The 23,208-nt window shown below is 42.6% G+C and overlaps 1 protein-coding gene across 1 annotated transcript in view; it reads right to left on the bottom strand.

The window, feature by feature from the left end:
• The window catches only part of LOC132388722 (NACHT, LRR and PYD domains-containing protein 3-like), a 44,661-nt gene that overhangs the window by 14,557 nt on the left and 6,896 nt on the right, over positions 1-23,208 (bottom strand). The window contains exons 3-7 of the mRNA XM_059961110.1: positions 12,914-13,010; positions 10,680-10,964; positions 9,911-10,077; positions 8,448-8,619; positions 8,273-8,338 (exon numbers count right to left, since the gene is read on the bottom strand). Coding sequence (XP_059817093.1) covers positions 8,273-8,338; positions 8,448-8,619; positions 9,911-10,077; positions 10,680-10,964; positions 12,914-12,923 — 700 coding nt within the window. The 5' untranslated portion in view covers positions 12,924-13,010. The remainder of the gene's footprint in view (positions 1-8,272; positions 8,339-8,447; positions 8,620-9,910; positions 10,078-10,679; positions 10,965-12,913; positions 13,011-23,208) is intronic.

Raw genomic sequence — 23,208 nt, forward strand, 5'->3', positions numbered from 1 at the left:
GCAAGCCAGGATGCTTTGATATGGAGGGGAAGCATTCATCCGTGCATCTGATGAACACAAAGAAATGGGAAACACTGATAGAGCTTGGCAGCAGAGATGTCGTAGGTTATGCCAGTCTGCGCCGAACTCCATTTAATTCTGCCTTAGGTACTCCAGCTCCAGGGTTTTCCCACTAGGTATACTCCCAAAGTCTTCCCCATGATGGGACGGCAGTGCAGTTTTGAGATCAGAATTTTTCTACTCCTGCATGGATTGACAAGCCCTATCTCTCCGAAGTGACTGGCTGTAAGGAACCAGTAAACCACCTTTGCCCCTTCTGTTGGAAGAAACGCTTTGCCAGACTTTGCAGCTAGCCACACCTGGCCAGGAGTTGGACATTTTTCTCAGAAGCTGTTTTAGCCACACGCCACTGGGAGCCTTTAATAGGTCGTGGCAGCTTATCCCCACTACCAACCCCAGGTATAACAACCTTAAGCAACCAAGGGGTGCTGTATTATTGACAACAATAAATTTATACATTGGTTTATTATTCTCACATACACACGATAAAATGGAAAACTTTTCTGCATGTGATCCAAATAGATCATCTCATCACATCGATGCAATGAGGTCGCACAAGAAAAAACGGAGCAGAATAGTTCAGGGAAACAGTGTTTCAGTTGCCGAGAAAATGCAGTACAGGCAGACAATAAGGTAGAAAGCCAAAGGATCATTGGGAGATCATGGTTTTGTTTTTGGAACTGTGCTCCTAAACTGTATAATTCAACACCTAAAACTACAGGACTGTGCAGAAGTCTGAGGTGTATATTCCGACTGACAACATTTTGTCTTTTATTTTCTAGTTTGCACTTTATCCCGTTGTGATGCGTTTTGAACGGCATCGTCTGGATGAAAGGTGCTTTATAAATAAGTTATTATTATTTTTATTTTTTTCCTCCTTACCCTAAACTGGTAAAACTTGAGGTACGGGCAGAGCCAAGCACACTCATATCTAAATTGATAGGATATTTCAGATTATTCTCGCGGTGTATAGTATTGTGGGTTTTTGAAGATTTACACAAGTATTCCCGTGTGGGCCTAATTTATTAATACTATAGTGCAAAGCCTTTGGGATGATACCAGTTCTCGATATTACGATTGGGATAATGAATACCCTGTTTGTGTTCCATAGTCTTTCATTTTCCCCTCTTAATTCAGCATGTTGCTGGCGTTTTTCACTAATTCATTTCTGTGAGCTGCGTGTGTTTGGAATGGCTATATACATTTTAAAAAAGTTGTGTTTGCTTCTTTATCCTGTAAAATTATATCCGAATGGTTATCATGGAATATCCTAAATTAAATAATAATTGTTCACAGTATGATATGAAGGACTCTAACTCTAAAAGTGGAGCCGACTTGTACTTATAGTGAGTTATGGTGTTTTTCATCAGTTGTACTTCAAGCAAGATTTTTGTGACTGTTGTCCATCACTTGATTGTGCTTGTGCAAGTCATGAGATTCAGTTAAATTGCTGCAGGATCCTGTAAAGTGTCGGATTGTTTCTGGTTTCTCTTGTAATTTTCAGCATTTATCATCTTGAACCTATTGGTCGTGTATTCTGTATTATTGTGAACTACATGTGTTAACAACCTTGTCCTGTATTGCTACAATGATCCCTTCTGTTTCTGGGAAGAGATCTCCAACTCTGAGCCAGGGGCGCAATGCTTCCTTGTTGACAACTAGTCAGCTCAGATCGTGTGGATGTCCTCCGTGGGGAGTCAGGTTCTTCCACTGGTTAACGTTTTCTACTATTATGTTAGTTTCTTCATTTTTATGGGTGATACTTTCATTTCCATTCAGTGATGTCTACCCCTTATCAGAATTGGTTAGAGTGCTGGATCCTACTTGTGTTAATGAAAATATATCCTTAGAACTAATTGTCATTTTCAGAAAAGGAGAGATGAGGGAACACAACACACCAGTCCTCATCGAGGGAACTGATGTGGAAAGAGTGAGCAATTTCAAATTCCTGGCTGTTAAAATCTTCGAGTATCTAGCCTGGACCCAATATATCGATGCAGCTACAAAGTGGGCACAACAGTGGCTATATTTCATCAGGAGTATCTAACATCACTCGAATATTTCTACAGGTGTAAATTGCAGAGCATTGCAACTGGTTAAATCACTGTCTGGTATGTGGAAGCTACAGCACAGGATCAGAGTAAGGTGCACACTCAACAATTCAGGATCAACTTCTCCTCTGTCATCCAGTTTCTGAATGGACATTGAACCTCTCGATAGTGACTCACTAATCTCTTCTTAAAAATTTCAATTTCTGCACAACTTATTTAATTAAATATTTCATATAATCACACAGACATGCATAGCTATACCTGCTCACTTTCCAGGCCCTGAAGCCATTTTGCTGCTCAGCCAGCTCTGCTGGACAGGCCACGTGCCTCACATGGACAACTCCAGGTTACCGAAAGCAGTATTCTATGGGGAACTCTCTCAGGGCATGAGAGATCGTGGTGCCCCGCGCAAGAGGTACAAGGACCAAATTAAGCAGCAGCATAATTTGGCAGCGGGTCATTCACGGAAAAGCCAAGGATTTTGAGGAACTAAGAAGAGTGACAGCTGAAAAGAAGAGGAGGTGCAAGAAGGATCCAACTATGCAAAAGCCTGTATTCCAGCTGCACCCGTATTCCTACTACTCCCATGTCCACAGATCCAGTATTGGCCCCTACAGTCACTAACGATCGTGCTGTCATCCAGTACCGGACGCGCGCTCACACGCACACAGACACACACACACAGACACGCACACACGAACACAGACGCACACACGCACACACACACGCACACACACACACACACACACACACACACACACACACACACCACCACAACAGGGAAGAGAAAAGGATTTAAGGTATGCGTTGCTTCCTGATCATTAATGCTTGGTAGAACCCTGGAATGTGCATGCCCTCAAATCCGTTTGTTCCCCGGATTTGGAGTACCTGGTGCTGCTGTGTAAACCTTTCTGTCTTCCAAGGGAGTTCACGGCTGTTATTATCACAGCTGTGCAATACATTCCCCAGCTGTGTGTTACTATCACAGATGTGGGATATTTTCCCCAGAAATCTACCCAAACCAGAAACCCTGGATCAACCTTTCCTTGTGAACAGCACTTGCCACGTGACGGACAGCTTACGTTGCCGGTAATGAGCAGGAGCTCAAGAAATGCAGCTCTGATCTGTGCAAAGTCATCCAGACAGCGAAATGACAATACAGGGACAGGATCCAGGCACAATTCTCCATCAACAACACACGCAGCTTATAACAAGGCCTGCACACCATCACAGACTTCAGAGCTAAGTGCAGTGATGCTTCCAACATCGTTGCCTCCCTCCCCGATGAGCCAAATCTTTTTTACGCTCGGTTTGAAATCGCCAACACTGAGCTCCTGATGAGAGCTGCCAAAGCGACCTGCACCTTGGTCATCTCTGAGGCTGAAGTTCACAGGCGTTTCCAACGAGTGGACAGTCACAAGCAGATGAAAGAAATAGTCATTGCTCTGCACACCGTCTTTAAACATCTGGAGAAGAGGGATGCTTCTGTGGGAATGCTGTTCTTGGACTACAATTCAGCATTCTATACCATTACTCCCTGGAGGCTTGACAAGAAACTCTGAGACCTCGGCCTTGACTCTGCCTTGTGCAGCTGGATCGTGAAGTTCCTGTCAGATCACTGGCAAGTAATAAGATTGGGCTCCTTCACCTCTGCCCCTCTGACACTCAACATAGGTGACCCTCAAGGCTGTTTCCTAAGCTCCCTGCATTGAGGCTACATCCACACCAGACTGGATAACTTTTTTTAAAAAAGCTGGTTTCGCGTAAAAACGATAGGCGTCCACACTAAGCGTTTTTGAAAATACCTCCGTCCACACTAAAACGTATATTCCAGCGAATCTCCTGCTACTCCGCATGCGCAGGGCACATCTACCAAAAACAAGCGACATGTTTGTTGTCAAATCTCGCTGTGAAAGACGGTGGGCGTTTGTCCCGTTACATATTAGAAAAAGGAAAACGATTGACAGCTATTGGCTCTCACGCAGGAGGACATAAAACTAAAAAAAAACATATAATGGAGCGTACGAAGGCAACCGACAGGGAGTTCATGGACAGTATGACCCAGCTGATGACGAACATTGAAGAACTGACTAACTCTGTTGCATTAATAAAGCACCTTGTTAAATGTATAAAACATGTATGCATCAGTGTTATCTTGTATTTCCATACAGTGTTACATTAGGCTGTTACACAGCTATTGTCAGAGAAGTACTTGCATAAATAGCTAAACCACCTTCATACAAGCAAGGGCAGAAAACAGGGCAACGTGAGTATACTTATTCATTCAGTAAGTTATGGGTCAAAGTATTTGGTGAGTACATTTCTAACTCTTCTGGCTTCAGTTCTGTTGCCGTCTGTTCTGAAATTATTAGATTGCATTCAAGAAAACAATGAAATAGCACGCTGTCGTCACCGTCTGTTCTGGCACGTCATGACAGCATTTTTAGATTTCTCCGGGTACACCATCCACACAGCTCTGGCCAATCCAGTGATTTCAAAATTACACACTCTGGAGGGCATTTTAGAAAAGCTCCATTTTCAGGGGAGGAAAACGCCGTTTTAGTGTGGACAGAGATTCAAAACGAAGAGAAAAAGCTTTGGTTACGGATTTATCCGGTCTAGTGCGGACGTAGCCTCAGTATACGCATGACTGTGTCGCCGAGCCACAGCTCCAATTGGCTAATTGAATTTGTTGATGATACCATATTTATTGGCCAAATCTCAAATAATAACGATGATAAATAATAATGATGATAATATAATGAAGATGATACAATGATAAATAATAATACACAGTGACACAGTGGTGTCAAGAAAACAACTTCTCCCTCAATGTCACAAAAACAAAGGAGCTGATTGCAATGTCGCAAAAACAAGATGAATGGAGATAGTCTAATTCCTATTGATATCAATGGGTCTGTGGGTGAACAGCTTGCTCGGCATTCACATCACTGAGGACCTCACACGGTCTGTACATACCAGCTGTGGGATGGAAAAAGGCACAATAACACCTCTTTCACTTCAGATGGTTGACGAAGTTTGGTATGGGCCCCCAAATGATAACGATTTTCTACAGGGTCACAATTGAGAGCATCCTGACTGGCTGCATCACTGCCTGGTACGGGAACTGTACTTCTGACAATCGCAGGACTCTGCACAGAGTGGTGCATCTGTAGATGTATCTGCCCAGTGCATCTGTAAATGTGAACTTCCCACTATTCAAGGCTTTTCAGAGACAGGTGGTACCCAAGCCTTAACAAGCACAAACTATTCCAGCTTCTAACATCCAGGAAATGGTACGACAGCATAAAAGGCAGGACCAATCGGCTCCGGGACAGCTTCTTCCACCAGGCCACCAGACTGATTAATTCATGCCGATACAATTCTATTTCTACAATTGTCTACATAAACCCACGTTCACTGCACACACTTTACTGTAATTGTGCTGCTGGCACAGAAAAACAATTTTCACAACATGTGTCTGTGGTATTAACCTTGATTCAGAGAACTTTTATCTGGCTGTTGTCTCAATTTTTTTTCTTAGATCTGTTATTCATAATTCTCATACAGTCTTCGTTCATAGCAATCTTAAGTGCGCTCTAGTGCACATGGTGTTTTCCAGAAATTGTTATTTAAGTTCTTATTTTTCTTTGCATATTTTCCAGACCTGTTTCAGACCAGAATACTATACCAAAATAATTCATCAATATGGGCACAGTGAGTGTTTACTTCCTTTGTTATATTTTTACTGTTCAGCTCTGTTTGGCAGATTTTTCTTGATCCTTGTTGTAAATTTAGATTTTCTTCAGGCTTGCAGTAAATTCATATTTTCTTCAGTCTTGAAGTAAATTTTGTTGGAAAGTTTTCCTTTATCACACGATTATTTATTTTCTTTGCTTATTGATATCCTAAATATATGTTTCATATTCTGTTCCATTGTATCCTGATGCTCTGCTTGATATTCTACTGGCTCTATTGCACCACACTTAATGTTTCATGTTCTGTACTTTTCTAGTCTAAAGTTTCTTCCTATATCTTTGGAAATTAGTTCCTTTATTTGAATTATTTCTTTTAGCTTTACTGATGCAAGAGCAAATAATTTCAAATCATCACTGTATAGCTCTATCAAGGTATAATTTGATTTTTTTTTTCTGATTTGATACCTGATTTTTGTCCGTTTCGGTAGATTATGAGCGGGTTTAAAGCTAGACAAAACGATTGTGAGCTTTGTGAGTCGCTTTGGAAAATTCCTCGATTTATTTTGATAATGGTCATTGTTCTTTGTGGTTGTTAATAGGACGATTATTTTACGCCATTGTTTCATCAGATGTTGTAGAAATTTCACAAGTATTGGATGAATTTTATATACATTTGGAACTTCTCTTAACCATGTGAGGGAGAGAATCAAATGTGTGTTGATAGACAATATACCACTGAAAGATTTCTGCTTTCCACGGGGTTTGAAATAGAATTACATAATCTGTTACCTGTTGTTCACACCCGAACGGTATTCTTTCTGCTCTCCTGTGAGTATTTGTTATTTGTATCTGCAAGTTGTTATTAGCTATGAGATGCATGATGCTACAATCTTATAAATAAAATTGTCTTATTATTATTAACAGCCAATAATAACAGAGTAGGTGACCATTTAATAGTCTGATAAATGCAGAATTTAAGCTGTCTTTGAGGCTGGTGGCACGTACCTTCAGCCTTTTATATCTTCTGCCGCATGGGATTATGAAAGAGAGAATGCTTGAGGTGGGTTGGCGTTGAGCAGCAAGGCTTTGGGCAGGGTTTGCGTTTTGCCAACATTATTGATTTCCTCCAGGAGGCGCCAAAGGTGATGGATGAAGTTACAGATAAATATTGTCTACTTGAATATTGGTAGAGTCTTTGACAAGTTCCCCCATGGGAGGCTTATACAGAAAATTAACAAGCCTGGGAACCGTAGGGAACTCTCCTGGCTGGAGGAGACCCACACTGGGAGAAATTTCCTGGCTGGCAGGTGGTGAATCTGTGAAATTATTGTCATAGACAGCTGAGGAAGACAAATCATTGGATATATTTAAAATGCAGGTCGATATGTTCCTGATTCGGAAGAGTGTCAGAATTTACAGAAAACAGGGTAATGGGGTTGAGAGGAATTCAGGAGCAAATTCATTGAGCCTAATGGCTTAATTCTGCTCCTGGATCTTATGGTTTGAGGGAGCATCTAAAGTATTGTGTTCACATCTGATTGTCCAGCTCTTGGAAGGATTGGAGAGGGTGCAGAACAGGTTCATCAGGATGTTGCCTGGATTCGATGACATGTGCTACAAGTAGAGGTTTGAGAAACCTGGTTTGTTTACTCTGGTGGTACAATAAGGATCTGACAGATTTGGACAAGTTTGAGAGATAAGAGTTTGGGTCAACAGCCTGTATTTTGTTTGTTATTTTTCACTTAAGACTGGTGTCTAATACCAGACAGCATTTGGTTAAGGTGAAATGGGGTAAATTTACAGCAATTGTGGGTAGTTTTTTCACAGAGTTGTGGGTGCTGGAATTTACTGTCTGGGTCATGTCGGAGGCAACGATGTTATAGATGCTCCTAGATATACATGTATGTACAGGAAATGTAGGTATATAGTCAATAATATAAGAGAGGATACCAAAGTGATTGTTGTCTTTCCCAGATACTATATAAACAGTAAACAAAGGGAGAGGGTCGATATCAGACCGCTGGAAAATGATGTTTTGGTTACAGTAACGGGTGAAAAGGAAATGCCAGACAAACTCTGTGGAAGTCACTCGCGGAATTACAAACGGTAAAGAAGATCAGTGAACAGAATTGGGTGTAGTGCTATCACAAAGGAAAAAGGGGCTTGGAAGATGAAAGTTATGAGATAGAAAATCACCTGGACTGGGTCATACAGTGTATCAGGAGCCCGCCTGGGGTGTGTGGGCATTCCCAGAGTGTGAGGACCTGGAGTGAGGGTTTCAGCAGAACCAACAGCTGGATTAATAGAAAATACAATGTAGAATATTCAGGCTGCAGAGTGTTTGAATTGTTACTTGAATCCAAAGATCAGCGAATGACTAATGGTGAATTTTGATTCCCATGTTTTGCAAAGTCACAGACTAACATTTAAGATGTGATTTGAACCGTGCATTTCATCACTCACCTATCAGTTGAGTGGATAACTCAGATAACCCTTGAGCGATGTTCATGTATTCTTGTTGATCAGGACCTGTTTAAATATTTTTAAAAACATCCATGGGAATAGAGCTAAAATAATTAAAATAACTAAAATGTTTATCTCAATGTGCCTTTGTGTTCAGTGCATGGTTTTAACATACCGAGTTCCTGTATTTCCCTCAGTATTCTGTCCAACTTCGGTAACTCAGTCCTCCACATCAGAAAGGATTCCCACATTGCCCTCCGGGCCCGGGAGCCTTTGCCCATCACCAAACTGAGGAAGATTGTGGAACTCTCTGCCCGGTTTCCTTTCTCTGTCAGCTCCGTAACTTTCTACAAATGGAAACAATGAATTTATTGTGGAGCAGACAGACAGGCATGAGAATGTGGAGGAAAATATCTATTCATGGTCTCAGTAACTTCAGAATTAATGCAGTCGCTGGGCTGCTGCCTCATTATCCCTGGGTTCAGTCATTAACAGAGAAACAGTAACTGAAGGAAATTCTAGATCAATATCATGAAAGAATAAGGATAAACTTACATTTATTCACTAGCGTTTGAATCTTCCTGATGTGGCTGATTTTTGGCTTGTGCCCAGGCTCGTGTGTTGTTTATTTTGTGCCTGTAAGCTGAGTGTCTTGTTGTTTATATCTGTGTTTCTTGTATTTGTGATTTTAGCTACCTGTTGTGGTTTGTACAGCACTTTGGTCAAACGTGCTTTATAAGTAAATTTGACTTGACTTGACAAGAATGTTGCCGGGACTGGACAACGAAAAGTTGAACGGGTTAGGACTTTATTCATTGGAACGTGAAAGACTGAAGGGAGATTAGATCGAAGTTTACACAATTACATGGGGTATAGACAGGATAAATGTAAGCAGGCATTTTGTACTGGGTTAACGAGGTACTACAACAAGAGATTATCGGTAAAGGATGAAAGTTGAAGGGATACAAACGTGTTGACTCAGAGGGTGCTAAGACTGTGAAACTAGATAGCAGCGCAAGTAGTACATGCAGTTAAGGGAAGACTGGATAGATCCATGAAAAATAAGGGTATAGAGTGCCATGGGCCAGTCAAGGTCAATGGGAATAGGTATTCCAAGGAGTCTGGCATGGAATAGATGGGCCAAAAGCCCTGCTTCTGCGCTGTACTTTTCTATGTCTATGACACATATTGTTTGGGAACTCACGGAGCCAAGACCAGATGTGGTTGGCAGGTTTCTCTCAGTCAAGTACAGCAGTGAGGCCGGTTGGCCCAATCTACAATCTGACAGTTTAAGATTCATCCTGGATTAATGAGATGAGGTGAATCTGCCCGACGGTTCAGACAAGATTTGAAATTAGTTTCAGACTGAATGCCTGTTGGAAGTCCAGAATAAGAGCCACTGCTATCACAACTTCTATAACACTGATAAATACAGCAGGTGTGAGAGGGAAATGTGACGCTGAACCTGTAGTTCCCAGTGCTCCTCACCTTAACAGGTGAGACTAGATCTGCGAGAGACAAGTCAGTGATCAAAGTCTCCATTGCCATGTAGAACTCCTAGAACATGCCGGAGATTAATATCGGTCTCTATTCCCTCTGATACCAGCAGTTCAGTGACAATACACTAAATACACTCACCTCATTTTCTTCTCTACTGAAATGTCCCTCCTTTGTCAACATCCAACCGAGTCTTTCAACCTTTTCTTCAATCGCTTGTTGGAGTCTCTCCCGGTAGAACTTTGTCAGTTGGTACAGTCGATATTCCTCCCCCTGTGCCAGGAGGTCAGAGATTGTAAACTCTGGCCCTGTGAATATAAAAAGGAAAATGTAGGCTTGAACTCAGATATCGCTCATCCCCACCACTCTCAGCAAACTCAACACAAAAACATGTCTTGAACCTGCCTACAGACACAAAATTGGATTAATTCCCCATCTCCATCTTTAAAACCGAACCAACAACCTCGGTGTTACTTTAATAAAGGACCATATTTAATACTGCCCAACAATGCTATGGGTATTAGGTTACCAAAGGGAGCACATTTAATGGAAACCAGTCCATCCCACATCCCACCCACTCACCTATTTCAATTCTGGATGGGCAATAAATGTTGGAACTGTCGGTAATATTCGTTTCCCAGAGATGCTGTCTCCATCCTGGAGAATACATTTCCCTTGATTCAATCCTGGAAATACTCTCCTCATCCGGACAGCTGCATTTCCTCCAATACACATCCTGGAAATCCTCAGAGCAGGTAGTACTTTTGCTGTAGTGGGGTAACGGGTGCCTCACTACACCACATGTACCACACCCACACCCCCCTCCTCTGACCAACCCTCCAACAAGGCCTCATATTTTTCCTCCTCCCTGCTATATTCTGTGAACACATCACCCTCATATTTCACTCACCTGTTTGTTTGAGACTTGACAATTCTGTGTTTAATGAGCTTTCGAGCTGACAGGCAGTCACCCCACTTGTGCTGGTTCCAGGGACCGGATCAGCGTCTCTGACGTCACTGTCTGTGGGCTGAATTTGCCCCACTTCTGCTGCAGTTGGACCGCATTCCATTGGGACATTGCTCTCAATCTGACCCTGCTTTGGTACCTTTCTTCTCGTGTCCCGATCATCTTTCCCCGATGAGCTGCCTGATAAAAACCTCTTCAGTACTTTCCCTACTCGTTTCGATTTCCTACCTGAAATAAGTGATGAATTGCAAGTATGATTTAGATCTGAGCAAAACTGATTCAGACTGTAATGGAGCCGAGACTCTGGCTGACCAGATTTGGAGTGGAACTGTGCTGAGTAATCTGAACCGTACATCCTGCCAGGTGACCATCCCAATAAGCCAATGACTGGACACATTCACTCCCAGTAAAATAACAGGATAGACACAGTAATGCTGATCACTGAATTCACACCAGTTGAACGCACGGATGACCACAGGATCTAAATGCAACGGTGTCCGGTGATACTGGAAAATATCACTGTGATTATCTTCCACAAGCTAAAATCTTGCAGTTTCACTAACTGTCCAGTAGTCTGTGTCACACACAGACCAGCAACGGGAATACATATGGTCCAATGATCCAATCGCTTTGTTACATGATGTCCAGACTCCTTGGTCACAGACTGACTATTCCCTTGATACGTATATTGTCCGTTATCCTAGGTCGCAAACTGACCATACCAAGAGATCTATGCTGACCGCTCCCCTGGTTCCCATCTTATCCCGTGCCTGACGATCATCATGTAACAACTATACAAGTCATTGGGAATGTCTCGCTTAGAGAGCTTTGTGTGTAGTTGTAGTTGCTAATCTGTAGGATGGAGGTGATTAAGCTGGAAAGTGTGTAGTGGAGAATGGCCACTACGGTACTGTACTAGGGTATTTTTTTTGTGTCATTTGGTTCGGCTGGGACAGTTTACCCTGGAGCTCAGAAGCTTAAAGGTGCCCCCACACACACACACACACACACACACACACACAATAATTAGGGGTGAAGATAGGGTAGATGGCCACAGACTTTTTCGCAATGTAGGGGAGTCTAAGACTTCAGCGCAGATATTTAAAAGGAACCAAAGGGGCATTTTTTTCATGTGTTGGGTGATCTGTATAAATTACGTGCATCCAGAGGAGGCTACAAACACAAATAAAATTACCAGGTTGATAGCATGCCGTCAAGAAAAAAAGAATAGAAGTTTACAAGGGATATTTGGAAAAGGCTGCAGGAAAAAGGGGCAAGCTCAGACATTTAAAACTGCATGAATCAGATGGGCAGAAGGGCATGTTTCCAGGCTGTAACATCTTTTGTTCCACCTGGAATCACAGCTTTGAACACAATCACAATGTCTACAGGTGACAGAGACATTTGGTCATTGGTTATACTGGGTTTCACAGCAGAGATCCTGGGAATTTAAATTCAGGTAGAAGATCATCTCAAGAGGGAAATATTTAGAAACTCAAGTTCACCATTTCTCCACAGCCCAGACATTCACTGGGGTATTAAAACCCCAAAGTAGATCACAAATGTATCTGCAATGAGCTGCCTCCTGATCCTCAGCAATTCCCAACACCGCCAGTGATCTCCGCTCTGCTACAGGAAACAGATTTCGGAAACACCCCTCTTCTCTTTTGTGCAGCAGCCGAAAAAAACCAGGGGCCTCTTGATAGCTTTCCTTCCAAACCCTGAATTGCTGTGTTATTGCACAATCTGTGAAATACCGGAAATGTTCCTATCATCTGGCATTGAGTTTTATAAATGAAAGCTGGCGATGGCTTACATATCAGGGCCTGTCTGGAGGTGAAACGGACCCTGACCCTGAACATTTACGTAAACCACAAGATCGATATCGCATTCCTGTCTGTGTTTCATTCAAGACCACCTGATTCAGGACTCCCTGCTCCTTTCAGTCAGCTGAAGCTTTGCACGGTGAGCAGTATGATTCGATTATTACCGGTGTCAGGTCCCTGCGCTGGAACTGTTGGGTTGATCAATTACTCAAGGCCGCTTTGCCAGCGGGATAAATGACACTGCTTGATGAAACTTTTCTATGCCCTGTTAACATCATTGTCAGTTGTTTCATCTGAACTACTGTGTACAAAAGCGACAAAAGTTTAATTCAAAGATCCCTGTGATCATACCTTTGTCCATTCTGATTCTGACTGACGATTGTTGATTGTCTTCGTCTTGTTCACACTTTGGTCCCGGTGCTGGACAGCACAACCTGCTGGTGATGACCTGCATTACACACAACATGCAGACAGTGAGTCAGAGAGAGTACGATTACTTTGCAAATATGACAGCATTTCCATCCCCTGTTTATCAGAGAAGCAGTTGACTTGGGGACCAAACATTCCACATTAACAACAATTTCCACACGATGTCTGTATGTTTCTCCAGTGATACCTGGCACATCTACTGACAGAATCACAGAGCAATAGAGCCCAAATTCAGAGCGTTCAGCCCACCGAGACAATGCCAACCACAGTGTCCACGGAGATGTTCACAATTTCCTGTGATGGGCCCATTTCCCATCTGGCCTTATCATCTACACATCCCAGCTGCTTTTTGAATTATGCAACTGTGCCTGCCTCAACCACTTCCTCTGGCTGTTTCCTGCAGATAATCTCCAACATCTGCATGAATCTGCTACTGTTCGGGTTGGTTTTACAAACTCTTTACCACCCCTGTCCATTTAGATCCCCTATATGCTACAATAATCTTCTCTGTGAACAGCAACTACTGTGCATTGTTCAAACTTAAACCATATAACCATTACAGCACAGAAACAGGCCATCTCGGCCTTTCTAGTCTATGCTGAAAGTTTACTTTCACCTAGTCCCACTGGCCCGCACTCAGCTCATAACACTCCATTCCTTTCCTGTCCATATACCGATCCAATTTTATTTGAAATGACAATATCGAACCTGCCTCTATCACTTCTACTGGAAGCTCATTCCACACATCTACTACTCTCTGAGTAAAGAAATTCCCCCTCATGTTACCCTGAAACTTTTGCCCCCTAACTCTCAACTCATGTCCTCTTGTTTGAATCTCCCCTAATCTCAATGGAAAAAGCCTAATCATGTCAACTCGATCTATCCCCCTCATAACTTTAAATACCTCTATCAAGTCCCCCCTCAATCTCTACGCTCCAAAGAATAAAGGTCTATCTTGTTCAACCTTTCCCTGTAACTTAGGTGCTGAAACCCAGGCAACATTCTAGTAAATCTTCTCTGTACTCTCTCTGACATCTTTCCTATCATTTAGTGACCAAAACTGTACACGATACTCCAAATTCGGCCTTACCAATGCCATGTGCAATTTTAACATTACATCCCAACTCCTATACTCAATGCTCTGATTCATAAAGTCCAGCATATCAAAGCCTTTCTTCACCACCCTATCCACATGAGATTCCACCTTCAGGGAACTATGCACCATTATTCCCAGATAACTCTGTTCTACTGCATTCTTCAATGCCCTACCATTTACCATGTATGTCCTATTTGGATTGTTCCTATCAAAATGTATCACCTCACACTTTTCAGCATTAAACTCCATCTGCTATAGTTCAGACCATTCTTCTAACCGGCCTAAATCTCTTTGCAAGCTTTGAAAACCTACCTCATTATCCACAATGCCACCTACCTTAGTATCATCTGCATACTTACTAATCCAGTTCACCACCCCATCATCCAGATCATTAATGTATATGACAAACAACATTGGACCCAGTACAGATCCCTGAGCCACACCAATAGTCACCGGCCTCCAACCTGAGAAACAGTTATCCACCACTACTCTCTGGCACCTCCCATCCAGCCACTGTTGAATCCATTTTACTACTTCAATATTAATACCTAACGACTGAACCTTCCATGCGGAGCCTTGTCAAAGGCCTTACTGAAGTTCATATAGACAACATCTACTGCTTTAACCTCATAAATGTTTCAAATGCAAATCTCACTGAAATTTAAACATAGAAGACAAGTAAAAGGATCTCAGTGAAAAAATCTGTAATAGTCCTTCACACGTCACAAATCCTGATACGGGATACGAAGGACTCAACATTCAGTCATGATAAGACTTAAGATGTTGGAGCAGAATGAAGTGATTTGATCCATCGAGTTTGCTCCATCATTCAATCATGGCTGATTTTTTATCGCCCCAATGCCATATTCCTGCGTTCCTCTCACAACCCTGAAGTAAAATAACAATCAAAAATATATTGATGCCTTCTATAAATATAAAGTGACAGCTGCCGCCACCCTCAGCAACATCAAATTCAACAAATTAGCCAAACTTTGGCAGAAATTGTTCTTATCTCCGTTTTAAAGGAAAGCAGCTTTATTCTGAGACTGTGCTGTCAGATCCCAGACTCTCCGTCTCAAGGAAACATCCTCTCCATGTCCACTGTACGTAGGATTTTCAACATTCAGTTGGTTCCTTTAACAGTTCCCGCCAGCACCATCCCTGTGAACTCCATTGGACACAGACCCAGAGCCATCAAATGCTCCCCATTCATAAAACCAATCATTTCCGTGATTGCTCTTGTAAGCTTTGTTGCGAAACACTGTACTGAACACATTTCCAGAAATAACAGGCTAATTAGTTCCAGGATAATTTCACACATGGGAAAATCTGCAGATAATGGAAATCCAAGCAACACGCACAGAATGCTGGAGGAACACAGCAGGCCAGGCAGCATCTATGCAAAAGAGTCTATCCGACGTTTCTGGCCGAGACTCAGTCCAGATGAAGGGTCTTGGCCAGAAACGTCGACTGTACCCTTTTCCATAAATGCTACCTACTCTGCTGAGTCCCTCCAGCATTTTGTGTCTGTGATCCAGATACGTTACTGTGAGAACTATTACTGTTTACTGTTACCAACTATCAAAAAGCGAGACCCTTTGCGCAGGACCATTTCCAGGAAACTAAACCCGTCCAAGGTGAATCTAATAAAAAGAAACTGGAATTAATGGAAACGTTCAGCAAGTAAGGAACAGCTGTCAGTAGAGGAATAAAGTTAACAATTCGGTTTCACAACATTTCATCAGAAGGACTTCAAACATTTTCAGTTTTAGTCCAGACCTCCAGCATCTTGAGTTTCCGTTTGATTTCCACTGCCTGATAGACAAGTGACAGTGAGGGGAAATTTCCAAACAGGATTTGTACACTGAACCCCCAGATCCTATTCCCCTGTTGTAAACAAGGAGCAGCCCATACAATCACAGACTCTCTCTGAGAGGGATGAAATGTGAACTCACTCCACCCTCAGATTAGCAATCATTGCTTCCAAATAAATCTCAGAAACTAACTCCTGAGCCTGGAACACATGCAGACTTGTTCAACATCTCATAGACCTGAGTGGCCAGATCACTGGGTCCACTTTACATGGGTCAAAACCTGTGGTAATCCAGGACCCAACCTCACAGGAACCTGTCACATACTCAACTCAAAATCCTTACACAATGTCTCACATGGAGTGGTGTGGTCAGTAATTTGTCCCAAACAATGCCCAGCCTCCAGACACATCTGCTTCATTGCGGAAGAAGGAATATCCAGCCCCATCTGTAGAAGTTCATGCATGAGCCAAATCTCAAACTCTGACAGTTCCATATTCCAGAAGTCCCCATCCCAGGATTAGGGCTGAAGCACCAACTCTTCCCGGATTCTGTGCTGCCGTTAATATGCTGCAGTGTCTCGACAATTCAGGGTTCAAAACCTGTCCCTCCTACATCAACCTATAGCAGGACGGGAACCGGATGATCCTCTGATTGGGCCAGAGATCGAGCTGGATATCCAGGGTGTGAGTTACCAGTGGGCGCGGATACGTTTCACATTGTCTCCAGCAGCTAAACTGAACACATGTTATTATTGTTAAATGAGATATTGCCTGGCACAATTGGCCATCACTTTTCCAGCAAGATAAAAGGAACAACACCACCATTTGGAAATCCTCTCCAAGTCACTCGCCATCCTGACTTGGAACCATTTCACCATTCATTCATTCATTGTTGCAGGATCACAATCATGTAATTCCCTCCTTAACAGTACTTTAGAGATCCAAGCACATCAGGGATTTCAGCGATTCAATAAGGCAGCACATCACTTCCTTCTCAAGGGTATTTAGGGATGGGTAATAAACGCTGGCTGAGCTGGTGACGACCACATCCCGTAAATGAATAAAGAAACAATGATTTTAATATAAAGTTGAAATTAAAGTGCTGGAAACTCTGTACATCAGATTGGATCTGTGTAGAAAGACACTGTGGGAGACCCAGTATCAGAACTGGGATTGTCCAAGATGCTGCGTGATATGCTGAATGCTTAATTGTGCAACTTGGCCCAGATCTTCTCCTTGCTCATACCGATAATCGGGGAGGTACTACACCCAGTGTTCTGAAAAGGTAGTGAAAGTGATTATCAGGGCATAAATAGTGATCTTTTCAGAAATGAAAATGAAAAGCTCTTAACTTTATAGTAAATGGACTTTCTAGTTATTTGCTGCTTAAAATTAGTTCTATATTGTTAAGCACTTGAGCCTCATCGCCTCACAATGCGCTCCCTCAAAAAGGTGAAATTATTATTATTTTTTCTTGCGTTGTTCATTATTATTTCCTGGACACCAGAGAGGCTCCCGGTGAAACAGTTTTGTCCACTCTATTGACTTCTAACATCTTGTCTATAACAGGGAGCACGATAGTATATCGTATTCAATCGTGATTAATATGCATAGAATGTAACGTGGTTCGGTCTCCAATGTTCCCAATAATAACTATTTTTGCAGCTACGTGGATAACCATTGCTCTGAGCCGGAAGTTTTCACACGGCCTGAAAAAAACACAACGTCGTAGATGGGACCTCTTTTGTAAAATGCATCTATGAATATCTAGGATGAAGACAGACAAGAGAAAAAAAACATACTTTTGTTTTAATTACTAACTAAAGGTTAGGATAAAATGCAGTACAACAAAGAAAAACTTTCAGGTTTCATAAATGTTTATCTGACAGTGTTTAATTCCATCTGCGCTGCAACAAATGTTCCATTCGTGGGAGCATTTTGGTTACACAGACACGCAATTTAGAGTGAACAGTAATGGGTCTCTCTCTCCAAGTTACCTGCACCTTTTAACAGTGTTTTGCCAGCGACAGCCTGTGGTTACAAACATGCAAATCATCAACAATCAGACCCAGATCTCATCCGTGTTCATATTCAAAATGGGTGAGGGTTTGTATAAATGGTAAATGCACTAAATGGCCTCTTTGTTAGGAACAACTGTATACTAGCTCATTAATGCAAATCTGTTAATCATCTGCCTGCAACTTAAAGCACAAACACATGCAGAAATGTTCAACAAGATCAGTTGTTATTCAGACCAACCATCTGAAGAGGAAATAAATGTGATGTAAGTGACGTTGACCGTGGAGTGACCGCTGGTGCCAGTCCGGGTGGTCTGAGTGTTATGGAAACTGATCAACTACATGGATTTTCACGCATAAATCTCTCAGTTTACAGAGAATGGTCTGGAAGCAAATCAAAAAAAATCCAGTGAGCAGCAGTTCTAAAGGCCCGGTAATGAGAGAGCTCAGTGAGATTGGCCAGACTGATTAACTCCAACAGGAAGGCGGCAAGAACTCAAATAACCATTCACTGCAACAGCGACGTGCAGAAGAGCATCACTGAACACTGAACACGGGGAACAGCCGCAGTAAACCGTGAACAAACACTCAGTGCCACATCATTATGTGCAGAAGTACATAAAAACATGCCCCCTGAGTGTAGACTTCCATACTTTTATCAACTGCCAGTGAGATTTATTACAGGAATTCTTATTTTAAATATCATTGCCAGATATATGACGACTTTGCTAAAACAAAATAAACAAACAGTATAAAACACACATATTCATTAATCCACGTAATCCTAAGGTCAATATTGAACTGATAGAAACATTAGCACTACCAGGGCTACCAGTGGGCATAATAAAACACCATAAAATTTCCCCTAAGGCCGTGTCCTTACCTGGTGCTGGACTGCTGAGTCTGGTTTCAGTGAATCCGAGCATCTGAATTTTATGTCCCTAACAGTAAGTGAACACACCCTGAGCAATGTTCAGTTGATAACACACTCATAAACCTGAACTTCAGTCTATTCAGCATGTAACGCCACACCTTGTTCCACAATGCTTGTGTTAAACCACATGAAAGCTTAATTTTCATGAACAAGTCACTCTTACAAGTGGTCTGAACCAGTGCAAGCGATGCAGTAATTTCCTCTCTCTTGAGTATTTGACGTGCTTTAGAGAAGTATCACAACCTGCATCCTGGTTCCGTTTGGTTCGTGTCATCGCTTTAATTTATTATTGACCTTAGGACCAGTACATTGTCAGATTATAAACTTCAGCTACAGCTCAAGGCAAATACCACTGCGGATTTATTGCACAGAGACAGCAGAAGGAAGGGCGCTCTCAACTCTGATGGAATATTATGTATTTGGAATAATATTCTCTTTTGAACAGAAGTCATTCCCTTTCTCCGGATTTTACTGTGCCCCCCCCCCCCTTCCTGGAGCTGACTTCAAGCTCACCCTGCTTATAAAGGGCCATCTTTAACAGTTGTCTGCAGTTGGACCATTGCAGTAATGGGCTCACTGGAGAGCAACTGTGCCGAGATAACCATCCCCCAGAGATAACAACCGGTCAAAGACGACAGCAAGATATGGATGGCCTTTTCCTTCAGCTTATTTCTCACTGACGGGAAACAAGTTACCACATCAGAGTAGCAATCATATGAAATTATGATCATATCCCGCTGGCGAATTTGCCAGGCAACCCGTTTACTTCGCACATACATCCACCAGCATCGCATTTATTTTACAGGAACTTGTACCGTTCCTCGTCAGAGAATGATGGGGAAAACATTAAATTCACTTTGTCTCTGATCTCTCAGAGTGTGCTGCTAGAATGTTGAATTAGTAACTGGACATTCGCCCACTTAGTCCTGTTCCGCCATTCTCTCTGATCACTGCTGGACTGAGATCTCAGTGACACATCCCTGCGACCGCCTGCAACAGTTCACTCCCTTGTCTGACAAGACTCTGTGCACTGCGGAATTAAACACATTGAAAAAATATACCTGCTTCTCATTTCCTTTGAGGAAGAGAATTCCAAACACACGCTAGTTCCAGCGCATAGAGTGTTGAAAGAGTAACAGGACATTCACCACCTCATCCTGTTCCGCCATTCTCTGTGATCAGAGCGGGAACGTAATCTCAGCGGTACATCCCTGAGACCAGCGGCAACAATTCTCTCCCTTGTCTGTAGAGAATCTCTGTTCAGTGGAATTAAACTCATTGAAATAAAGCTCTGCTTGTCTTTCCCTTTGAGGAAGCGAAATCCAAAAATATACTAATTCCCTCTCAGAAAAATAACCTTGTCTATCTTAACCTGTTTCAGCTCCCCCGACAGTAGAAAACGTGTTCTCCCCTTTCCTGTTCAGAAACTCAGTGGCTCATCCCTGCGACTGCCTGGAACAGCCCTGGTATGTTAAGGATCTGTGCCCTGCGAAATTAAACACATTGGAAAAAAAAACCCTGCACTTCGTTTTCTTTGAAAACAGTTCCAACTCATAAAAATAACCCCACCTATCATCACCTGTTTCAGCTTTCCCTGGAACAGCAACTGATAGTATGGATATGGTAGGAATACTAGAAATACTTGCCGAGACAAGTGGGCTTATTAGAACACCATAACACAGCCCAGTACAGTCCCTGTTCTTACCAGGTGCTGGACTCCTGGCTCTGGTTTCAGTGAATCCGAGCATCTGAATTTTATGGGCCCTCGCAGTAAGTGAACACACCCTGAGCAATGTTCAGTTGATAACACGTTCATAAACCTGCACTTCAGGCTGTTCAGCATGTAATTCCGTGCTTTGTTCCACAACGACTGTGCTAACCCACAAAGACTCATTTTGCACGAATGTCTTCCTAACATTTGGATCGAGCCAGAATTCCTAATTCAGTACACGGTGGCAATGGTTAACTTGCTCTTTAAAACTTGATCTGCTACAGAGTGATATCATATTTCCCATCCGGGTTCAGTTTAGCTAGTATAATCTGATACACTGTTCACTGTGGGACCGGTCCATTGTCAGACTATAAACCATAGCACCAGCTATGGTTTTATTGCATTTAGATAGCAGAAAGAAGGACAGTGTGGACTCTGGTGAGAAGATATGCATTTGGGATAATCCTTTGCATTGAACACTGCACACTTCCTTTCTCCAGATCTAACTGTGCACCAGCTGCCTGGAGATGCCGTGATCTCAGGTTCAACCTTTTCATGAAGTCATTCTCAACAGTTGTCCGTAGTTGGATCACTGGGGCAATTCGCTATTTGTGGAGCAACTCCCAGGAATACCTTTCCCCTTCAGTTGATTGATCACTTACTGGGACAAGTTATCATGTCAGAGCAGCAACCATGAAATTACATTGCATTTGCCTGACATCACTTTTATTTTACAGATACATTAACTGTTTCTCATCAGTCAGTGATGGGAAAACTCTGGACTCTAAATTCACTCCATCTCCTTTTTGTGGGAGGTTGGTTCTGCCGTATTAGATTAGCATTAGGACACTCGACCTCTCAATCCTGTTCCGCCATTCTATAAGCTCATCTCAGCGACCCAACCCTGCGTCCGCCTGCAGACACCTTTGCTGTCAAGAATCTGTGATCTGCGGAATTCATGACATTAAAAAAAGCAAAAACTGTTTCATCTCCCATGACAGAAGCAAACATATTTTCACAGTTGTTTACACAGAGTGGTGAGTACATTGTCTGGGCTGCCGGCAACGGTGGTGGAGGCGGATACGATAGCATCTTTAAGAGACATGTGGATAGGTACAGGGAGCTTAGAAAAATAGAGAGCTATGGGTAACCCTAGTAATTTCTCAGGTAGGGGCATGTTCGGCATTTCTCTGTGGGCTGAAGGGCCTGTATTATGCTGTAGTTTTTCTATGCTTCTATATTCTCCGGATTCCTGTCAAGATCCCGCTTGATGTTGTGTGTTCCAAGCAAGTCCACAACTCAGTTATCCAACGAACATCAAATGCAAACAAATCTCCTTCTTTACCTAATAACAACAGAAACAGTCATATTCTCCATTCATCCACTAACAGCGCATGAGATAGATTCAACTCTGATTCTTGTAATTCAGCGAAAACAAACGGAATCTCACAGATATTTCCTGAAAGGAAATTCACACAAACGAACTATCAATGTACTAAAGCTTCTTTGAACTACGGTCATCGGATTGACATTCGTTCTGAAAAACAAACATCACGGCATGCGGTGACTCTCCTCAGGTCTGAGAAACAGGCAATGAAATGAACCCATCAACTCCTTATATCGTCAGTGTGGATAGACCCCACCTCCACATCCTGTGCACTGTATTTGAAACTGTACAGAAAGTCTGGTACAGCCAATAGAGTCGGGTTCCCGATGGAACTGCTCGGAAAGTTGTTTTAGATAGTCAAAGGAAATAATCAGGATAATTTCAAACAAGAGAAATTCTGCAGATTCTGGTAATGCAAGCAACACACACAGAATACTGGAGGAATTCAACAGGCCAGGCAGGATCTATGGAAAATAGTACAGACAATGTTGCGGGCCAAGAGTTAGTCCTGCTGAAGGGTCACGGCTGGAATCTTTGATTGCACTCTTCCATAGATGTTGCCTGGCCTGCTGAGTTCCTCCTGTGTGATCAGAATAGATTTCTGCGAGAAGCTGTGGTTTCTTTACTGTTCGAGTAACTATCACAAAACATGCGGCTGGGCAGTTCCATTTCCAGAAGATTGAAACCATCCCAAGGTTAAAGCATTGGAAAGAAACTGCTGTCATGAGAAACGCTCTGCGGGTAAGGAACAGCTGTAGGGAGAGGAGCAAAGTTAACAATTCCCATTCACAACCTGTCCTCAGAATAGCTTCAAACCTTTTCAGGTATAGTGAGATCGCCAGCATCTTGAGTTTCTGCTTGATTTCCTCTGTCTGACTGATCAGCGACAGTGAGGGCGGATTTCCAAACACGTTTTCAACACTGAACCCCCGGGTCTATTACTACTGGTGTGAAAACAGCACAGCCCATTTAATCGCAGCCTCTTCCCGTGCGGGATGGAGCAGGAACTTATTCCCTCCTCAGATTAGCAGTCATTACTGCCAAAGGAACTCTAGAAACAAGCAAAGGAGCCCAGAATAAGAATGCTTGCTCAGCACCTCTTAAAAACAGGTAGCTTGATCCCCAGTCCATTTTACCTGGGTGAAAAACTGTGATATCCCATCACCCAAGCTCACAGCTGATCCTGCCACTTAACCGCCTGGCAAGTCTCAGAAGCTTCCATTGAAAACTTCTGTCTCACAGCGGAAGGATGAAAATC

This window comes from Hypanus sabinus, unplaced genomic scaffold, assembly GCF_030144855.1.
Source record: "Hypanus sabinus isolate sHypSab1 unplaced genomic scaffold, sHypSab1.hap1 scaffold_387, whole genome shotgun sequence".
Classification (NCBI taxonomy): domain Eukaryota; kingdom Metazoa; phylum Chordata; class Chondrichthyes; order Myliobatiformes; family Dasyatidae; genus Hypanus; species Hypanus sabinus.